Source organism: Aythya ferina (assembly GCF_964211825.1).
Source record: "Aythya ferina genome assembly, chromosome: 3".
In the NCBI taxonomy this organism is placed as follows: Eukaryota; Metazoa; Chordata; class Aves; order Anseriformes; family Anatidae; genus Aythya; species Aythya ferina.
The window spans coordinates 53,993,756-54,014,923 of record NC_140298.1 but is presented as its reverse complement, the minus strand read 5'-3'; the positions used below and the strand labels follow the sequence as shown (position 1 = coordinate 54,014,923).

The following is a 21,168-nucleotide window of genomic DNA, read 5'->3' as shown; positions in this document are numbered from 1 at the left end:
ATATATACTCTTCTGCTGTGCCATCGTATTCTTAAGCACCTTACAATGAGAATTTGCCAAAAATAATAAAATTGCTACAATTCATTTAAAGCATTTGTCTTCTAACATCTGTTTCACCTCATTTTCTTTAATTATTCTTCAATAATTTCTATGTCTTGATATTAGTTCCTACATCAGTTGTTGATTCTTCTGTCTTCTATCCTCTCCTCCTCTCCCTTTGCTCCTAATTAGATGCTTAATAATTTTGTTTTGCATTTTATCTTTTTTCCTCTTTCCCTTAATCTTTTCACTGATGCTTAAACATGGGATTAAAGAAAATCTTCCTCATAAAACGCTGCAGTCATTACTGAGGAGTTCCAGTAGAAAAATTGTGCCTTTTAGCTGCTATCAAGGTGAAAATGAAACTTCTTCTCCATAGCAACTAGCCAAGAAGCTGAGTGGACCTGAAGGGAAACAACTTCTGGAAAATCATTTCAAGTAGAAGATCACATAATAAGTGGCGAGTCATATGAGCACTCTACCCATACATTTAATGTAAGTTAATTTCATAAATGAAACGTAACGTCTAATTACCTTTTTTTTTTTTTTTTTTGAGATAAACTATTTTACAATAAGGTAGGTAGCATTTTTGTTGTCAAATTACATAGCTATTTTTAGATAAATCATATCAAAAACTCCTGAAACAGAGGCACCCTTCAAAGTTATATTCCTATACAACAATTTATATAGAATTTAAAGCCAAAAATTGGTAGATTATGCATCTATACCAAAAGCTATTTAGTCTGTAGCTATTCTACAAACTTTCTCAGTTATTAGATATAAAGATATGAAAATAAAACATAGTAAAATAAAACACTAGAATAAGAAAATAGCTTATAGTAAAAACTTGATTACTATTTTTCTAAACAATTAAAAACTCAGTTACAAATTTAAAATTCACATTGATGTTCTTAATTGAGTGACTGCATCTTTGCACAGGTGAAAAAAAAACTAAAATCCCCAACAGATGTACATTAAGTTTGTGGTGATTTTCTTTCAATCTAGAAATTTCTGATTTACTGTGAAACTTCATCCAAATACCCTTTAGAAAATCCACTTCATACCTGGCCAGTATTAAGATATAATAAACTTTTCATTTTCTAATGCATCAGCATGGGAGAAGAGCAGCTCAAAACAGAGGATTAACCTCAGAAGAAATAAGTCAATTTACTTCACTGTAGAGGAGACCCAATTCACACAGTTAAGAATCCATTTTGTAATGTTTCGAGCATCAGTTCTTAATTAAGAACTTCATAGGAAATATATGGCTCTACTCTTTAGCTCAAATTCTTCAGTAGAATGAGGCATTTATTAGTCAAAATCTAAGACTTGAAAAGGGAAAATTTAAGTTAAAGTGCAATCTACAATTCTGTCCTCTTGTAGGTTCTATAGCAGCAGCTTGTACACTGCTCTGCCTTCACAGGTAGTAGCATATTCACTTCAGGGCCCACTTCCTCCTTCAGGATCAGTGGAAAAAGAGGTTTACTTTCCCCACAAAAAGATCTGAACGACCAACGCACAGTCAGCCTATAACTGAGCTTAAGGATACTTTTTTTCTAACAGAAGCAAGATTTAGATCCCACACATTTGGTTCTACTTATTTTTCACTTTACACACTTTATCCTGCTTATTCCACTTACTCTGCTAGCTTCTGGCAGATAACAACCACAAGATGGAGTTCTTACCTTTTGAGGCTGCTGTTGCTCCAAAAGCTGTTGTCGCAGATGTTCTAAATTTTGTTGCTGTAGCTGTTCAGCTAGCTGGTGAAAAAGCGAGTTGTTCACAGATTCTGGTACTAAAGGCCTAAAACGAAAGATTAAAAAAACAAACATTTTTTTCCTCTTAAACAGTGGGTAAAGAGGTTTTCACAACTGAATTTCAAGTTTAGTCAAAAATGTAGAATAATGAAGACAATGTAGTTAATATCACCTTCTGTTATCATCATTACCACATTACTAACATTTATATAACTAACAAAGCAAAGTATGTGTTACCTTCAGGATAAAGTTGTCAAAAGTTCAGGCACACACATTTATATAAAATGTTTAAAAATGTATACATCTCAGTAATTCAGAGTATTGTCTTTTCTGTTGTTTTGGTCTACTTATGCTCTGAGAGAAGCAACACCTTACTTTCTATTTAATATTAGTATTTAATTAGTGCCTAACATTTTTTTTTAATTTTTTTTTCCCACTAAACATAGCTTGATCTTACAATTGGGAAGTAGGAGTTTCCTTTTTAGGCTCTTCATTTTGTTCAGGTTCTTCCCCGAAGTCAAACCTGTCCATCAGCTTCTAGGAAAAAGCAAAGTAAGTGTTACCGAGTACTCCTTAAAAGATATATATTTTATGTATACTTAGTTTGAAAAAAAAAAAAAAAAAAAAAGCTCTTATTTCTCAACTAAAAAAAAAAAAAAGGTAGCTCGGCAAAGAACTTAACTTGTAAATTAAATGTGATGCTAGTATTGCTACCAAACTTTTGAATGCATTGACCCCCAAGTCTTGGCTGTGGCCTTATTGAGCTCTGTCTGCTGTTCCACAGCAAGAACCACATGTTCTTTCCATAGTAAATAACAGCTATTCTGGAGGAAGACTTATAACAAGATAAATTTTAAGTGATGGTACCTTTGATTAGAAGAAGTTACTATGAAGAAACCAACTATTCAATCCTCTGGCAAGAGCAACAAACTCATTTGGCTCCTTTGGCAGAGCTGCAAACTGCTCTGCTTACATCAAGACAAGACCTACAGCTTGATTATTTCACAAAGAATTACTGTATTTTCATACACGTGTTATTTAGACAACCTGAATTCCTTCAAATGCATTGCTCCTTGAAAACAACTTCTGACTGTGCAAAAATCAAAGTAAGCATTTACTATGCAAGGGGAAGAAGCCTCCATAGTGATAACTAGAAAGGCATCTGATAAGGAACAATAAAAACTTGGATAAACTTCCTGTTTTATCTGTAAAGATATCTACGTTATAGTTCTGCTGAACCACAACAAAGTTGGTTTTTTTAATTTCTGAATTTCAGAAGCATTTCAATATCACTGTACTTTCTTGAAGATGAGACTAAAGAACAAGATATGCAACAAATTTTATTAGTCACGTAGATTGTGGTGTGTTTTTTTCTATAAATATGTATCAATACAGCAGTTTTATCAAATCCTTGTCCACATAACCTTACACCTTGGAAGTCTTCTGAAAAGCAGAGTTACTACTGTACTACTATACTAGTACTGTACTACAGTACTAGTAATAGCTTCTTCTCAAACACTGATTTATCAGAAGGAAAAAAAAAAAAAAAAAAAAAAAGAGTATGAGAACATAGGCCAGGCATTTGGAAATACCAAGGCAAAAAAATCTCAAGTAACCAGTTACGATTTAGTAGCCCTTCGTTTTCAGGATGTTCTATTTCTTGTCAATTAAAGGAGACCATAAAAATCAATGCGTAAGTTGACTGAGAGACTCTGATCAAACCAAAAATGTTTAGAATTATTTTCCCAGTGAAATGATCTAACACATATGAAAGCAGGACTGAATCTATTTATGAGAAAACACATTGGAAACATTGGCCATCAAGAACAGAAGAATAGAACAGTTCAGTTGGAAAGGACCTTCAGTGATCAAACCCAACTGCCTTACCAATTCAGAGCTAACTAAAAGTTAAAGCATATTAAGGACATTATCCCAATATCTCTTGAACACTGACAGACTTGGGCTATCAATCGCCTCTCTTGGACGCTTGTTCCAGTGTTTGACCACCCTCATGGTCAAGAAATTATAAGGGAGTTTATGCAAGGTGGGATGTAAAAATCCTGAGTAACTTGCATATTACGTATCTAATCCACTTAAAGCAAGCTGGCTGCGTTCCTTTTAAATTGCCTTTTCTGTTGTTATTAGAATATTTCCAAATCAAGCATTTGCAAAATGCTGCATCTCTGAACAGAACATGCATTTTAGAAAAACGCCCAGTCTCATCTTTAAAATATGATTAATCATCATATATCTTCCATCATGACAAAGTACAAAGAAAAATAACAGAGCATACACAATTTAAACATTAATCATTGGGGAAAAGTAAAAAAAAAAATCAACAACTGATGACACACACAAAAAAATTAAACTGAAACCAGACAAAACCAAAGAACTGCCAGCCAAAACAGGCAAATATGTAGCATGATTTTTGTTTAAACTTGCTTCTAGTAAATATAAAAGAGCAGGTATTAAAGAGAAAATTTTGAACTATTTTTAAATAAATCGGAGCAGAATCACCTCTACAATAAGGAAATAGACATTTAAACATACTAAATATTAGGATACCTAGGTCAATCCACCACACATAAATGTATAAAACTACAGAACTTTAATAGGTGTAGCATTCATGGAATTACTTAAGAAGAGAATATGTTCAGAAAAGCAATGGGAATTGTTAAAGACATGAAAAAAACGCTTTTTATTTCAAAGGCAATTAAATTCTTCTGAAGCACCAGGATAATCTCTTTAAAAATCATAATAAAAAGAATGAGATGAGACAATCAGTCTTTTTCAGTATCTTCTACAAAAACTATACAACATTTCTAATGATTTCTTTCATTAATCTCTAAATTCTCTAATTTTGCTGCAGCAGGCTTTTGTTTTGTTATGTTTTTTAAGATCATAGAATAGTTTGGGTTGGAAGGAACCCTTAAAGTTTACCTAGTCCAACAACATATTGTTATAGTCACTGGAAATGACACTCTCACTACTCTCCCCTTATCCCCCAAACCAGTCATTCATTCTATCATATAAGCTTAAGGGTTGGTTAGGTGCGATATGTTCTTGGTAAATCTATGCTGATTGTTTCCAATCACCTTGTCTTTCATATATCCAGAACAGTCCCCGAAGTACTAGCTCCACAGAGCTAAGTGAGGCAGACCAGCTTGTAGTTTCCTAGGCTGATCTTTTCGCCTTCTTTGGACATGGATACAACATTTGACTTTTACCAGTTATTAGGGACCTCTCCTAATCTCTACTTACATATTTTATTAAACTGTAGCTAGAAGAAGATACAATTCTCACTGAACACTGAAGAGAAATTTTGATTATGTTATGTAAAATAACATTCAATTATTCTGCAAACCAGAAAAGGTACACCATTTGTTCAATTGCTCCTTTCAAAATGTATGTGGTGGTGTCCTGGTTTCAGATAGAACAGAGTTAATTTTCTTCCTAGTAGCTGGTAGAATGCCATGTGCCAGGACAAGAGGCAATGGGCACAAACTGGAACACAACAGGTTTCTTCTAAACACCAGGAAGCACTTCTTTACTGTGCGGGTGATGAAGCAATTGGACAAGGTTGCCCAGAGAGGTGGAGTCTCCCACCCTGGAGATGCTTGACAAGCTGCCTGAACATCCTCCTCCCGAGGTCCCTTCCAAATTCAACCAGTCTGTGATTCTGAGAGGTTAGACAGGACTGATCAAACTTGACCTCTAGCCTGATATACACACCTCAGAGCTATTCAAACTCCTTTTGTCTTCACCAGACAAATCTGAGACAACAGATTCTACTGTCTTTTTGCTCCAGGTAACATATTACATAATATAAATCTCCCATGTCGTACTGGAATTCATCATCAGGTTTACTTTCTTTTTCAGTCTCTTTAAGAAAGACTGTTAAAATAACAGGCTTTCTGAGAAGTCAACGTATGTATATTATCTGGTTCTTGTTCACTTTCTGTGTGACCTAGAATTGTTGACACACAATTTCCCTTGGAGAAGTTCTACTGGCTGTTAAAACAAGGCTCATTCATCTGTAATTCCTGTTGTTACAAGTGTACTTGTTAACAACTTACTTTCTTACAAAGACAATAGTCCCAGAAATTAAGCAACTGAATGTCCTGTACTCAAAAAATAGTTACAGTCTAGTGTTGTTCATTGTACAGATATCAAAAAACAAGGTGTCAGAACAGTATCTCTAACAGTATTTTTACCTACATCTGAAGCATTTTTTTCTCTTAAAAAAAAGTTTTATATTTTTTGTTTTGCTTTCACACAAGTTTCTTTGATGCTGCTCTTGTCTGTCCTTGTGCACAGAATGCTTGTTAGCACTTACAGCACATCTTTTACTTTAGCTTAATCCAAACGAATCTAGACTATGCACTCAAGATTGGTCTGCAACGTGAACCAAACATGTACATGTAAAATAACAAAAGTTTCAATTCAAAAGAATGTTCCTGATTCAGACCAAAACACTGATGTAGATGCTTCCTGTATAAGTAAATATTGCCTTTTTAACACTTAAGGCCGTCATGTATAGTAGAAAAATGATACCATTAATTATGTGATGAAATGGAAGGAAAGAGTCCAGCAAATAGAATTACATCATTATGACTCATGGTCTTCAGCTACTGAGAAGTGGGATTTGGGTTGCAAGTGGTATCAGTGCTGAGAAACCATTGAAAAAAAAAGGCAAGAAGAATAGCTATTCCAAAAATTTCTGATTGCAAAAATAACATTGGCCATTAATACATATCTATTAATACATACTCTGCTATAATACCCAGATTCAGAAATCCTCAAACCTCAGGAAAAAAGGGAAAATAGGTATGATAATGCCAGGTTTATATATAAAGAGGGAACATTCTAAAAGTACATGCTGCATCTGCAAAGCTTCAATGGACTAATAAAACATACAAAGAGATGCTATACAACACAGAATGAGGAACTTGAGATTTATTATAACCTAACCCTACTTGAATAATGCAGAACTGAGATACAGACCACACTATAAACACAGCTCTTCCCCAGCTTACAAGAACAGCTCAGTTCTCCCTCTCTATATATATACATGTATATATACACACACACATACCCACTGAAAGCCTGTAAATTATCACATTGAATTCTTGCACAAGAGTAGCATTCTACAACAATTAGCATCAGAAGTCCCAGAAATCACAATCGCATACATTCACCCTGCTGACAACTTTCAACCTGCATAATATTACTGGCATAAACTAACTAATGAGTGCCAGGCCAAACTCTCGTAAGGTGTATGCACACCTCATCAAAATGCCAATTCCTTCAATTTGCTCCAGTTAACCCGACCACGTTCAAGACTGTGACCTGCCAGTCACAACACCAGTACACTTATCCACATAAATGCTGGAATCAAAGAGCATGGAATAAAGATACAATACAATGCTCTATTATTAATTACTTTTTGTATTGAAATATTAAGGTGGTCCCCATTACTGATTCATTCATTCCCTGTGATCACTCCAGCTGATAACTCCAGTTACAATACAGCATTCCAAGGCCAGATTGGACTGTGCTTTGAGCAGTCTGGTCTGGAGGGAAATGTACCTGCCTGTGGCAGAGGGACTGGAACTAGATGATCTTTAAGGTCCCTTCCAACCCAAGCCATTCTATGATTCTATGACTACAGGAGTGTTTTTTTTTTCTTGGTTCAGTTTTAGAGGTGTGTCTTACTCGTTATTATTTCAGAATAATAACCTGAAAAAATTTTTCATTTACCTGAAAAAATTTTAGACATTTAAGATAAACTGTCCTAAAACTTTAGACTCAATACTTGAAAAGTTTTAGGCAGCTAACTATCTGAAAAAGAGATTATGAGCATTAGGAAAAAATACCACTGTTTTGATTTTCTGGCTTCCTTATTCTTATTATTTATTCACTTCAGGACAATCCTATGGAGATTATATAGTCATGAGCTGCTTCCTATTCTAATTGCCAGCATAGTTATTGCTACCTGGCATTCTACTATATTAGCTTTATTCTTAAATTCTTCCATTCTGTATTTTTATTTATTTATATTTGATAGACACATATGCTGCAGCACACGCAAAGTTTCTTTACTTACAGATTTTGTTTGTTATTACATTTTGACATCCTTTATAAATTGTCCTTTGACTAGCTTTAACTATAATCAAACTTATCTCTTCACTTACTATCACTTGGTGGGTATGAACGGAAGGTTTCTTGGCATTTACATTTTAAGAAAATTACAAGTCCAATCACCTTTTACTCTTCTGGGAAAACAGGCTATATAAATTTCTGCGTGTTTTTCTTTCATTACCCTGTAAGAAATCATTTCATACTTTAGACCATAAACAAAGGAAGGGGAGAATACAAGACACGCTCAGTTCTCTTCACCGCGTTAATAAAAGGTGAAGAACACCACATAACTACATCACAACTTTTACTTAGATATATTATACAATAAATACATGTATTTTAACTTATAATAATCTACTGCTACCTTATTAAAAGAGACACTTTGTTCCAGTGGAGTAAGTGTGTTGGCAGCAGCAGCCGCAGCTGTAAGTTGTGCGGTTAGGGCCTGTAACTGAACAACAAGACCAGCATCCAGGGCTTGAAGTAGCGAAGGCTGAGGTTTCTGCTGCTGTATCTGCAGCGTCTGTATCAACTGCTGAAGCTAAAAGAGAAAAGATAACAACTGCATTAAAACTGAAAAATGTTAAAAAGTAACTCTTTTTCCCTTCCAGCTAGGAAAAAAGCCCTCATGAACACAGTATCATCTAACCTCTGACTATTTTTTCATCTTAATCTGTTTTCATTTATGGCAAATTATGTTCCCACTTACTGGCTAATTTGTTTTCTGTGGCTGATAAGACATTCAGATGCTTCTTCCTCCTAACTTGCTCTGACAGGTTGCATGATGACCAGTCACCACTCAGGATTTCCTGCTTTCTAGGGTTCACCCTCTTCTGTTTCTCCAGTTTGATTCCTTCTGACCTGAAAAAAATCTGTTAGCCTACTCCAGCTTCCTAAGGGCCCACCTATATTAGGAAAATCTGTATGTTGTAATAACATTTGTGTAGTGGAAATAACTGCACTTTTGCAAGCTCTACCTTAAACTGGTGTAACTTGCCTACGTTAAGAATTTCTGCTAGGGTCTCTGGGTAAGTCATAAGGAAAATCTCATGCTGAAACTCAGGTTTGCACATACAGAATACAACTACCATGTTACGTCAACCAAATCATAAAAAGCAATTTAATGAAGAATTGGGAATATAACTTGACTTCCTGCACTGGCACAGATTCTGCATTATGTATAGTCCTAGCCTAGGATAAAGTGTGACAGTTAATGAGATGCAATGTCGAACCAGAAGCAGTGGCTCTAGGGCAACAGATGTCTTGTAACAACCAAAACTCCTCCATCCACTATGGCAAAGCATAGTACAGCAAAGGGCTGTACCTACTTCTCTTATTTTAAAAAAATATATAATGATTATTATGGGCAGTGTCAAAACGCAGATGTTAAATTATTTATTTTTATTAACAACCCCATTCTGCAAATCAGGAGAGGTCTTGGATTATACTGGAATGAATACTATAGATCATCAGAGAAGGAACTTTCAGAAGTGTAGTGAACGGCTCAGAACGGACCTAAAACATTTGATCAAAGTATATCAGGATACCCTATGAGTCAACTCCCTCAAATTTAGAGGAGGAAAAATAAAGAAAAATGGTATATCTTCCATAAATTTTTTTTAGAACAAATGTACCATTGAATTGTTTGGTGTATCATGATTTTCTTACCCCAACTTACTACTTATGGTTTTATTATTATTATTATTTATTATTATTATTTAAGGAGCTGTTCTGCTGAGGAAATGAAAGGTTAACTTTTCCATGTGTGGGTCTGTTCATCTGTTGAGCAGAGATACTTCTATAAAATTGTACAAATTTATCTTAATGCAAAAGGAAAAGGTACTATCTCTGTGGAAAGAAGCCCTCCTAAAGTACCTCAGTATTAGTGGAAGCAGTTCTTTGATTTTCCATGAATCCCTTACAGCCTTATTTTTTGTTATTTCTGGAAAAGGTTGAACAAATCCAGGTGTTTCAAACTTTGATGACTTAAGTGCCCAGTTATCTTTAAGTTCACATTCCACCTCCTTATGGGGTTCCACACTAAGGCTTCAATCTCTTTCTTTTTACTAGGGTTCACTAGAAAATTTGTAAGCTGGTTAAGACAATCTTCATTACCACAATGCATCAAAAATACACAATCTTCTTTTCAGATTGTTTTAAAGTTACCTTCTGATAATGTGATATAACTCTTCCTGTTCTTTAAATACAGACTCCTCATACAGCAAAGCCTCCAGAAATGCTTCAGTTATTGTTTTACCTCGCCACAAGTTTTCACTAATTACTGCAATATGCAAAACTGAAGAGCTTCCCAATTCCCTCTTGGCTGATCCAGAAAAGATATTCAAAAGTGGCTGCTCATCTTGTACACTGCTTTGAGTAGGAAGGAATCAAACTGAAGAAGCGGAGATGGAAGCCCTAGAGTGGGAAAATCCTGGGTGGTCACCATTCTAGCTGTTTTCACATTCTTGTTGGTCACATCTTTCTTACTTCTGTCCTCTCCTACATCCAGACTCTTTATTTTAGCTGCATGCATTCTCACCCATTAAACACAATCTCAGGATTAAATCAAGGACTTTGGGGAATGGGGGAAGTGACTTGGAGAACAGGTTAAAAAAAAAAAAAAGGACAGAGGATGGAAGCAAATGTTGCAGTTCATCTACTAGTCCTAGAGATTTGTATGGATAAGTTTGTATACCCAGTCTTTCTCCACACTTTGTGTCCATCTCCCCCCCTACCCCCCCTCCCAGAATCCATTCTCTTCATATTACTATTTTGGGATAGATATCCAAATGCTATTTCTTTGTGACCCACTGGGTTCAGAACTCTTAATTTCTTTCTCATTTTCTTCTTATTATTTAAAATCTTTCTGCTTCTTCCTTTTTTTTTTTTTTTTTTAGAATGTTCTCTAAGTAATAATCTTTAAACTGACTTTCTCACTTCACATCCCTCCCTTAAGAACTATGCCACTATCCTTCCTCCACACTTTACAAAGTATCCCACAAACTCATTCTGCTCTGCTTTTTATGTACCCCAAGAATGTGATCCGACAAATACTCCCTCTTACTTGGTACAATTACACATGGCTCCGCTCAGCTGAACACTGTAAAGCCACCTCATTAAGTAAATAAGTTGTTATTGTCAGCATTAATGCTTTGTAAAATCTCACTGGTGACTGTTCCTTACTCGTAAACCAGGGACTTTTTTTTTTTAAGTACCCCATCAGGTAAAACACCTTAGTCCTCAACTAATAACTACAGACCAAACAAAAATCATTATTCTACATTTAGGCTGGTGCCAGAGATCTAACAAACTGAAAAACGATGATCTGTTTTTTTACACAGAGCTGACTGGGAATGCTCAATTTATATGACTTCAGGCTTTATAAGGACGAGCAGTTCAATACATGCTGCACATCAAGCCACTTTACTGAGTTCACCATTTAGAAATTGAACACAAAATCAGTCACTTCTAAACCAAGATCTTATGTTCAAACACTGCAAAATAAAAAAACCAACTATTTAGCTGACTGAAAGATATAGAAGAGAATTGACTCACACTTCCAGAATGAGAACATTTCCACTATATAATTCTGCGCAATTTTTAGCTTCTTGGGGGAATCCAGCAGAGAAATATGCTAAATGGCATTATATTTTACACCTCTATTCATAAAATCTCAGTGTTGCTCTTTATTTAGTCAACTGCAATACTAAGTAGAGAAGAAATTGTATGTATTATAGCCCATCTTATCTGAAATCACATTCTAGGATTCTTTTAGGGAACAAACAGGGTTGGTTACAGAGGTAATAAGAAATTTAATTTACCTGGAACTTACTTGTCACTAACAACCCTCGTGGGATAGTTAACATAAATACTGGACAAAAAACTACCAGATATCCGTGAAAGCAGTATTCCTTTTAGTATTCCTTAAAGACACAGAATCAAATAGTGTAACCACCTATAAAATATTCACCTGTTGGCCTTGGGGACTCTGTAAAATCTGTGCTACAGCAGCAAGCGTATCTGTATTAGCAATCTGAGATACCCAAGGATCGGGTAAACTCTGCACCACATTGGCTGGAGTAACTGGAGTCACAGGTGTTCCTAAAAGAGAGAGAACACAGCATGCCAAAATATTTTATTATACCAGCTTAGAAATGGTGTTAGGGGAGGAAAATAAAAGCTGCTTTAACAGAAATGATAAAACTGATATGAGCATTCCTGTTTATTTTCTGCAGCAATCATTTCTGGATTGCAAGAAATCAAATTATAAAGACACGCTAATCTTCCTCGGACATCAAAACCAGTTACTAAATACTGAGAAAGCACTTATTAACATCAACAGGAACTATTTTTCTGACACATACATGGAGCATACAGAAATAAAACGTACTCATGTCAACATTTCTGAAGTAGTAGTATTACTCTGTGTAAGTGTTTTGCACAGATCTTTTTGCTATTGACCTGTGAGACTACTAACAAGAAATACACATGGGGAATGTCATGAAACCTAAATAGGTTTCACACAGTAATCTAAACCATTGAGTGGGAACAATATATATCAAATGATAATTGATAGCAATCTACTCAGAAACATAAATTAGTTCCAAACTTACTGGGCTGCCACTTTATGCTTAGCAAAAGTCTTGAGGATTCTACTAAAATTTCAACCTGCAGTAACAGGATTCATTAAGATTTTTTAAAATCTTTTTTTATCTTCTTTTTGCTCCTAACATTATTTTCACAAAGAGCTGAAACTAAATCAGCAATCTGATCATTAGATTCACGTCATAATGATCAGAATAATCCTCCATCCCTGCAAATACCTTTGCTCTTTGTTCAGAAGTAGAGATATGCTGATGAATGCCAAATAAAAACTACCAGATTGCTGTTTAAAAAGACATTTTGTATCAAAATTCCAAAAAGCGTTAGAGTAAAACTGTTATTTCAATAACTTAAAGTAATCAAACTAATGAAAATAAAAAATACTGAGGTAGAAGATGCACTAAGTCCTTAAGCAGGAACTACATATTTACAAATGTCAGCAGAAAGTAAGATGGATTTATCTACATTGCTTTCAGCATGGGATCAGCAAAAAGTGAGTAATAAAACCAGGTTCATATATGCTAAAAAATAATCTTTACATATAAAATTTCCCATGCATCCCAATCTTCAATGAATGATTTATGAGTCACTAACACCAAACTAGACGGAGAAGAAAGTATGTCACTAGATGCAGATTATAGTACCAATGCAGGTTTTTTTTCTTAAAATCATTGCCTGTTGACCAGCAAAAGACCACTGTCTGACATTGTCCATCAAGTTCAATTGTAGGGATAGCAAAAAGATACAGATGAGTTCTCTTTCATTGCTCTCAATCGTGGCACCACTAATTAACAAACACTGCATTAAGTAATGTGATGGGTTTTCAACTCTGACAGCGAACTTCTGTTTTGTTTGCATTTTCAAGTGCAAAACTAGATCTAACCACACTGTTATATTATAAATATTTTCAGTTGTGTATAGTTAGAAAGTAAACACAATAGGCTATGTTCTGTTTTTGCTATATCTCTAATCTGGATGCTGACTATAACACATTTCTTTCTGGAATTCATTTGATTTATCTAAAGGAAAACAGTAAGTTTTTTCAGCATGTTAACAGCTAAGGTACAAGAGGTGACACAAGGGTTCTGATACCATGTGATTTATTTGATTCTAACCTGTCTTTGCTTACCTGGTGTATTGTTGCTCATAGCAGCTGTAGTGCTGGGCAAGACGGGAGTCACAACTGGAGGAGGAATTCCTGCTGCCATATCCAAGAGAGGCTGAATAATTTCACTCTTGAACACATTATTCTTCTGCCATAAGTTTAGCACTCTAACAATTTTACTCTAAAATGAAAGAGGATAACAAAAGACCTCTGTCATGATATTTTTTCTTGTTATTATGAATTATGGAAGCCTTAACTAGCAACACCAATCTATTCAGATTGAAGCACCTTTAGGTTGACAAAACACTAAGAACCATAAAAACAGTTATACTGCATCACATCAAAGATATCTAACCCATGAACCCGGGGCTGACATACAGAGGGTGTCTCAACATCACAAATAGTAATTAGTAAAGACTAATTAATTTGGAAAGATTAATTAATCTAATTGCACGCATCTTCCCCCATCCCTACACTCAGGCAAGCAAAATTAAAGAAATACATAAAAATGCGTAAGGAGCAGTTTATAAATAGATCCACTGTAGTAAGCAAAAAGTGAGATCAAAATCTTTATTCTTTATGGATAACATACTAAAGATTGCTTTTATTAGAAAAAAAAATATGAAAGTGGCTTACCTTGTCATCCCCAGGACAACGATACAGATTCTGGAAAGTACTGATAATGTTATTGCTGAATCTTGGAGCAAATACATCCTTCTCTTGCCCAAACTGATGCCGGGACTGTCTCACAATGGAGTCAATGACATATAGGCCAGGCACCTTGTATTCTGGTTTACACTGCAAAGAATGATAATTCAAAATAAGCATATGTGAAAAGTAACACAAACCATTAATGGCAGACTAAACATGAACAGCTTGCCCTATTTTTAAATGAATCACAGAATCACAGAAATGGGTCCAAGTATTACCAAAATGTTTGCTATTTAATAGATTGTGATGAAGCATGAAACTTTCTCAGAGACAGTTAAGTCTTAATGATCAGTTGGGCACAGCTGTATGTATTCTATAAATACTTATATGGTTTGAAATTCATTTATTACCACCAAAAACCTAACTTTTTTGAATCTATCTCTTAAAAATTAGCACATGAACCACATATCATTTTTAAATGCACACCTATTTTAAGACAGGTAGAGCAGCATAAATCATGAACAAATTCTTAATAGTTCATTGGGATTAGCTGAATGTAAGTGAATATAAGTCAATATATTTTTTTTCTTTCTTGGATATTAAAATCAACATTAAAGTTAACACTTGTTTACTTTATTTTACGTCATTCTACATAGTGTATGGTATAAATTCCCCCTGCCAGAACAAGAAGATATTTTAGCAGACATTTATAGGTTGAGAATATCCCACTGATACTTACTTTAAAACAGTGAAAAACTTGCATAATTTACAAACAGCAAGGTATACATAAAACATGTTCTAACTACACTGCAAATTATTTAGGCAATTTTACTTAACAAAGGCAAAATTTTGGTCTTTTAGTTGCAAAGTAATTGCACCAGACAGGTGCAATCAGTTTTATGATACAATGAGAAGTGGCACAGAAATACAATGAAATCATCACTAGACTACACTATGACATGAAATTAGTTCATGAATATTGTCGTACACACTTATCACACAAGAAATCATGGAAAAGATGAGAAAGAATACATGAGGAAGTACACTGTTTCCCTGTCTAGTCCAGATAATCTATAAACATACTATTTAACACTGTAAAGTCATCCATCACCTCTAATACAGCCTTTCAGTATCATCTCCTCCTAGTTTTCTCTCAAGCATTTTGTATATGCTTCAGTTCATAATTTTAAGTGTATTAGTTCTTTTTCTCCATTCTTTCACCTTTAATATTTTTTATTTATCTTGAGACATTCTTTTTATTATTTCTCCTTCCCCAGTGAGCATAACTTCCTCCTCTGTGTACTATTTCTAGCATCTTTGAGGTCATTAATAAAAAGATATTAAATGGGGCTGACTGGAATGTTGTTCTTTAGTTATCTCCACCGGGTAATACAGACAAAGTATTACAAATTATCTTTACACCTCAGTTATTAATCAGAGAGAATCTGAGAGGTTCTAAACAAACACTGTACATCAGATACAAAGAAATTCACTAACACTCAATGATAATTTTCCTCTTTTTTTATGACTTAGAACTTACAAATTGGAATCCATACATTTCCAACTACAGGTAAAATGTAGTTTTACCCAACAATAATGAACTGTTGCAAGAAAGCAAAGTACCATAAAACTCTTTGTTATGTAGAATTTTTAAATAATTAATGCATCTTCCCCCAAATTAATTCCAGTCTAGCCATATTTGTTTGTTTGTTTTAATTTGCAGGAACTACCAACTGAAATGCTACGTCTCACACTCCACAAAAGATGAGAATGAAAGGTCACCTTCAACTTTAAAATCTATGGGAAAACCTGGCAGAAAAGCAAAAGTAACTGTCACTCACTTTCAATTCTTTTGCTGTCAGCTGCTCATTTAATTGACAGCCTCTTTTAACATTAAATGAATATACCTACAGAAGTAATTCTAAAGCAGAATCCACACAGTATTTGTCTTTCTGCATCATGGGTTATGACCACCTACTGATTACTATCAGAAACAGAATGCAATTGAAAACTGAAATACACTGTTCTGTGATAAAAATGTATACATAAAACATGATGGTCTTGAGTAATCTGTATAATGCTAATTGAGGAAGCTTTTCTCTGTGCTAACATGAAATACCTGTTACTGACTTACCTTTTGAATGAATTTCTCAACGCTCTGTACAACATGCTTGTAGAACTGGAAAATAAAGTTAGTATTTCAATAGAGGAGAAAATCTTAAGATGCATACACTTGTTCAAGTCTTGCAATATGGACAGTAAAGCTACAATTACGAACTTTGGTTGATTAACCAGCAATCCAATACCTACAGCTGAATATGCTGTTTTCCTTAGAAGATTTAACAGCATAAGGAAAAGTTAATCTCACTTGTTCTTTTTATAAATGACATTTTCTTATATAGTAAGAATGTAATTCCTTCATGAAAAAAATACTATTATTTCACTGCATGTCTGAAGACATTAGTGCAACATTGCCAAGGATAGCATTTTTCTGTATCTCACTTATTTTACATACATGTATATTTGCTTTAATAACCTAAAAACATGAATATAAAGGAAAAATATTTAGTGGATGTTACAGTTCTCCTATGGTATGTGTTGTTGTGTTTTTTTAATCATCTTGCATATCATCTCAATAGTTCTACATCATCTCAGTAAACGCTCTAAAAAATTAAACCATGATACTGAGATGATAAATGTGGAAGCCTGAGCTACACTGTTCCAGTACCTCATAAGATACGCTGAAATACATATCTCACAAATACAGTGAGGGACCAAATGCAGCAAGGGACCAAATTCATGTATTTTTTTGCTTTTATCTTATCCTCTTTTTCACTTCTCAAACTTTCACTTAATGTCTATCTGTTTTAATGCTTAACACTAATAACGTACTTCTTTCCTCCATTGTTTTTCAGTACTGTTTTCTGTTGCTTTGTTGCTGTTTGGCAATTAGTTTTAATTTGTGGAGAGATAAGTCTTTAGTTAAGTGTCCTACTGCTAAAGCTTACGGATGACTTATATCCAAGCAACATCAAAAATAAAATCTATGAACAACACATCTGAAAAGGAATGCTACAGAATTGTGAGATGAGAAATAAAAAGGGAATTAAAAGAAGTTAGCCAAGTCCTTACCTTTATCGCCTTGATTGCTGCCTTGGTGATCTGTGTCATTTTAGCTTTAGAAATGGGTGGCTTGTAATCATTTAGCGAGTACAACTGCAAAAAACAAAAAACAAAGCAGAAAAAAGTGATCAGAAATATATTCCGGAATTGCAGAAAGTAAAAAAAATACAGTATTTTTACCACTATGAAATAGCACTTCTGATTTTCATCTCATTTTAAGCGTACATTACAGAAGCAAAGGCATCCCCCATTTAAGAAGAAATAAAAAGGCCCAATTAAATATAACGTAACAACCAAAATGCTTATAAGATAACAGGTTTTTCTTTGCAATGGTCACTGTATACCTGGTCTTATTAGCACTACATACAGCAGACACCCACAGGTGACATTACAAAGGAAATGCATGGGATATGCAAACATGACAGCTCTCATCAAGCTTCCCTTTCTAGGGAAAAAAATAATAATATATATATATATATATATATATATATACACACGTATATATATGTACACACACTTGATGGAAGCAGAACAGATGCTTAACCAAATATGTTTATATTCATCATCACTTGCCTACTGAAACCAATCTTGTTTATCTTAACAAAAACTTCCAGCCCAATGAAAACAAACATGTACCACTTTTGCCACTTAAACCAGCACATTCGCAAAAAGCATAGACTTCCTTCATTTACTGACTTAACAAAAAGAAGTAACATATCCAAAGTACTACAAATCCTTAAAAAAAAGTCCATCTGAGTTCTCAATTTCAACACAGATTTGTAACTTCGTAATATCTAAAAGCCAGAAGACAGACAATATACAAGTTGTGTTTTGGAACTCCTCCCCCCCCACACTCCAAAGATGCAGTAATAACTTTTTACTTGTACATACATCTCCTGCCAGAAGCAATCCAGCGTGACACATATTCATCAGAAATTTGCTACATACTGGGAACTGTATATGAACTAACTTCACAGCTATGACTGATAGGTGGTAATTGGAAGCAACTCCATCCTTCACACTGAGTCAGAAATCCATCATCCAAGGCTCTTTACTTGCTGTGAAAACCAATGATTATTCACAACATATGGCTTTGAAAAATAAAATAAAAATGCTGCTCTTTACTCCTTCAAACCTAGATGTGAACAAACACAGTACTATCCAGTATTTGCTGCATTCATACACAAGACCAGACACAAAACGTCTAACAAGTTTAAGGATGTTCTTGACTTAGCTTACCCTGTATTTTTGTTTAAAACATGTACATTTAGAAGCACGCTGGCTTGGAAACAGAGCCCTAATAATGGGAATGGCTGCCCATACAAACATCTTTATTTTCTTTTTAAAGGCAAAAAGAATTGGAGTTTATTGCATAAAATCATGCATGAAAAAAAGTCAAAAGATCACCCTCCTCTCCTACTACACACCCTGAGCAATACAATGTATTTATTTCTTTAGTTTCCTAAGATTCATTCAATCTTAAGCAAATAGCTAGCTGAGAAAACATAATTCAGAATGGTTTGCATTTCACAAAGTAAAATTTAAGAGTAAACAGGATCATACAGTGGAAAGGATTAGACAATTGTAAATATAGGTCATGCTCCCCAAGCTGCTTACAATATTTTATTGCTCTGAAGTTAACAGGAAGTTCTCAAGAGAGAAGGATTTGTTCTCACTGCAAACATGAGATGCTTTTCTGTCCTTTCCTGTCAAAAACAGCTTTAGCTAAAACTTTGCAAAGCTGTCAAAAGACAAATTGGAAAAAAATCGGTTGCCCTTGCATAAGTGCAAGTTTTTTTAGCCTGAAAGAATTTCAATTAAAACTGTGAAAAACTAGTTCACAGCTAGACATCCACTTTTTCAACAACTATTAAAACAGGTTGTTTTCAACTAACCCTACTTGTTGTTGCAAAATATTCTGAATTACTTATGTGCTTCTCAAATAAATAAAATAAATAAATAAATAAATAAATAAATAAATAAATAAATAAAGCAATAGCCTTCTAGAATTCAAATATGTAAATGTTCTCAGCAGGTATTGGGAAAAGGGACAAAAGGCAGAGAATCAAGATTGGTTTTGAACCAATTGGTTTCTTCTTTTTCTTACAGTTCAGTGTTCAGCTTTCAGCTAATTTTCAGTTGCTCAGAGGTGATTTACCAGACTGCAGGTCATTTGGTCCTACACAGTGGCTTAGCTGGATGATACACAACTACAGCTAAACTATTTCTGGGGCCACTAGAGTGCCAGAAACATTTTGCTTACTTTATCGCAGTGTGCCTTAGTTCATGCATTCCTAGTCAGCATTCCCAAAACTCAAAATACTAGCAAAAGCCATTCAGATATGTGAGCGAGAATGAAACCAGCCTAGATTCAGGAAGCCGCCTTGCCAATCCAAATACTGACCAACAGAAGATAGGAATTGTAGCTCCCTACCACAGACACACAGCTACAAGGAGGCAGAGCCACTGACTCACATCCACGTGCTAGGACCACACTGACCTGTCCATCAGCTTTGAAATCCTCAGAAAAAAAAAAAAAAGGTGGATGGGTGGGTGGGTGAATGGGTGAATGGATGGCTGGGGTAGTTCAAAGCATCAAGAGCGCTATGAAACTGCTGGGAGACAAACACCAGTCACAACTGACTCTGAAGCATTAGCTATGTGTAGTCAGTTGCCTTAGTACCACCCATTCAGAATATGCCCCAAAACAACAGGATTATATGGCAGGTAGCAGAGAGCCAAACGCAGCCTTGTATTTTCTGGTTTAAATGATCTGCCATTAAAAATAAACAAACGAAACAGCAAAATTAAGAGAACACTTCTCTAGAGAGAGGCTTTTTGGACGACAGGTGCACCTGTTCCGGGTTTTAATTCTTCTGAATATTTTTTTTCCTTAATAGTCTTTAAGAAGCTTTTATTTCCTATAAACACTTATTTTGAAAACAACATTCACTTGGAATACAGTGATTAAGGCCCATCAATGCATGGTAGAAAAACTATGAAGGAGCAACTTCTGTAATACCGCATGGGAAAACGTGAGGGCCCTGTGTGAAATACCTATTTGAATTTTGCATCACTTAATGCAAGACTTTTGAAAAAAATCGAGTTTCACTTATGAAATTAAGAAATATGTCATTTCTTAAAATTAAACTCAATCTTTAGCTTTGTACTGAATTGAGTTACATAAGACACAGACACCTGCAGGGTAGCTTAATCCAAATGCAAGCAGACCCAAACCACACTTCACTGAATACAGATACCCTAACATGCACAAGTGCCTTCCTGAATACCTATCAACAGCACCCACGTTCTTAGCTCCATCCTCAGCTAATTCGTACATTATGTTTATTAACTGTCAACCAGGGACTCCTCTCCACTTGCTCTATTGCTAGGCTAGTTTGAGAGGCAAGACTTGAATGCATCTCTAGCAATGAAATTTTGTGTTTGTTTTTTTCTTCATCTAGCATACATGATTGTGTTATTTTATATATATATATATATATATATTAAAGAAAACAGGCATGTAAACAAATCAAATATACTTCCAATCTAGTTAAGGAAAAATAATCACATCTATTCAGGATTGTAAAACATGAAAATAGAGTTAAATATATATGGAGGTGATTGGCAACAGCCAACATGGCTTCACTAAGGGGAAGGTCATGCCTGACAAATCTGGTGGCCTTCTATTATAGGGTTATAGCACTGGTGGATAGGGGAAGAGCAACTTACATCATCTACCTGGACTTG

At 34.8% G+C, this 21,168-nt stretch overlaps 1 protein-coding gene across 6 annotated transcripts in view; it reads right to left on the bottom strand.

The window, feature by feature from the left end:
• Nucleotides 1-21,168, bottom strand: part of SCAF8 (SR-related CTD associated factor 8) — a 184,087-nt gene that overhangs the window by 143,498 nt on the left and 19,421 nt on the right. For 4 of the 6 annotated variants that reach the window (XR_014691969.1, XM_084515842.1, XM_084515843.1 and 1 more), the window contains exons 2-9: nt 17,428-17,511; nt 16,430-16,474; nt 14,281-14,442; nt 13,669-13,825; nt 11,908-12,038; nt 8,302-8,478; nt 2,254-2,333; nt 1,725-1,842 (exon numbers count right to left, since the gene is read on the bottom strand). Coding sequence is in view for 5 of the 6 variants with exons in the window: in XM_084515842.1 (XP_084371968.1) it covers nt 1,725-1,842; nt 2,254-2,333; nt 8,302-8,478; nt 11,908-12,038; nt 13,669-13,825; nt 14,281-14,442; nt 16,430-16,474; nt 17,428-17,511 (954 nt within the window). In the remaining variant the exon portion in view is untranslated. Of the gene's footprint in view, nt 1-1,724; nt 1,843-2,253; nt 2,334-8,060; nt 8,088-8,301; nt 8,479-11,907; nt 12,039-13,668; nt 13,826-14,280; nt 14,443-16,429; nt 16,475-17,427; nt 17,512-21,168 lie in introns of those variants that run through there. The other 2 variants (XM_084515845.1, XM_084515844.1) reach the window with 2 other exon arrangements.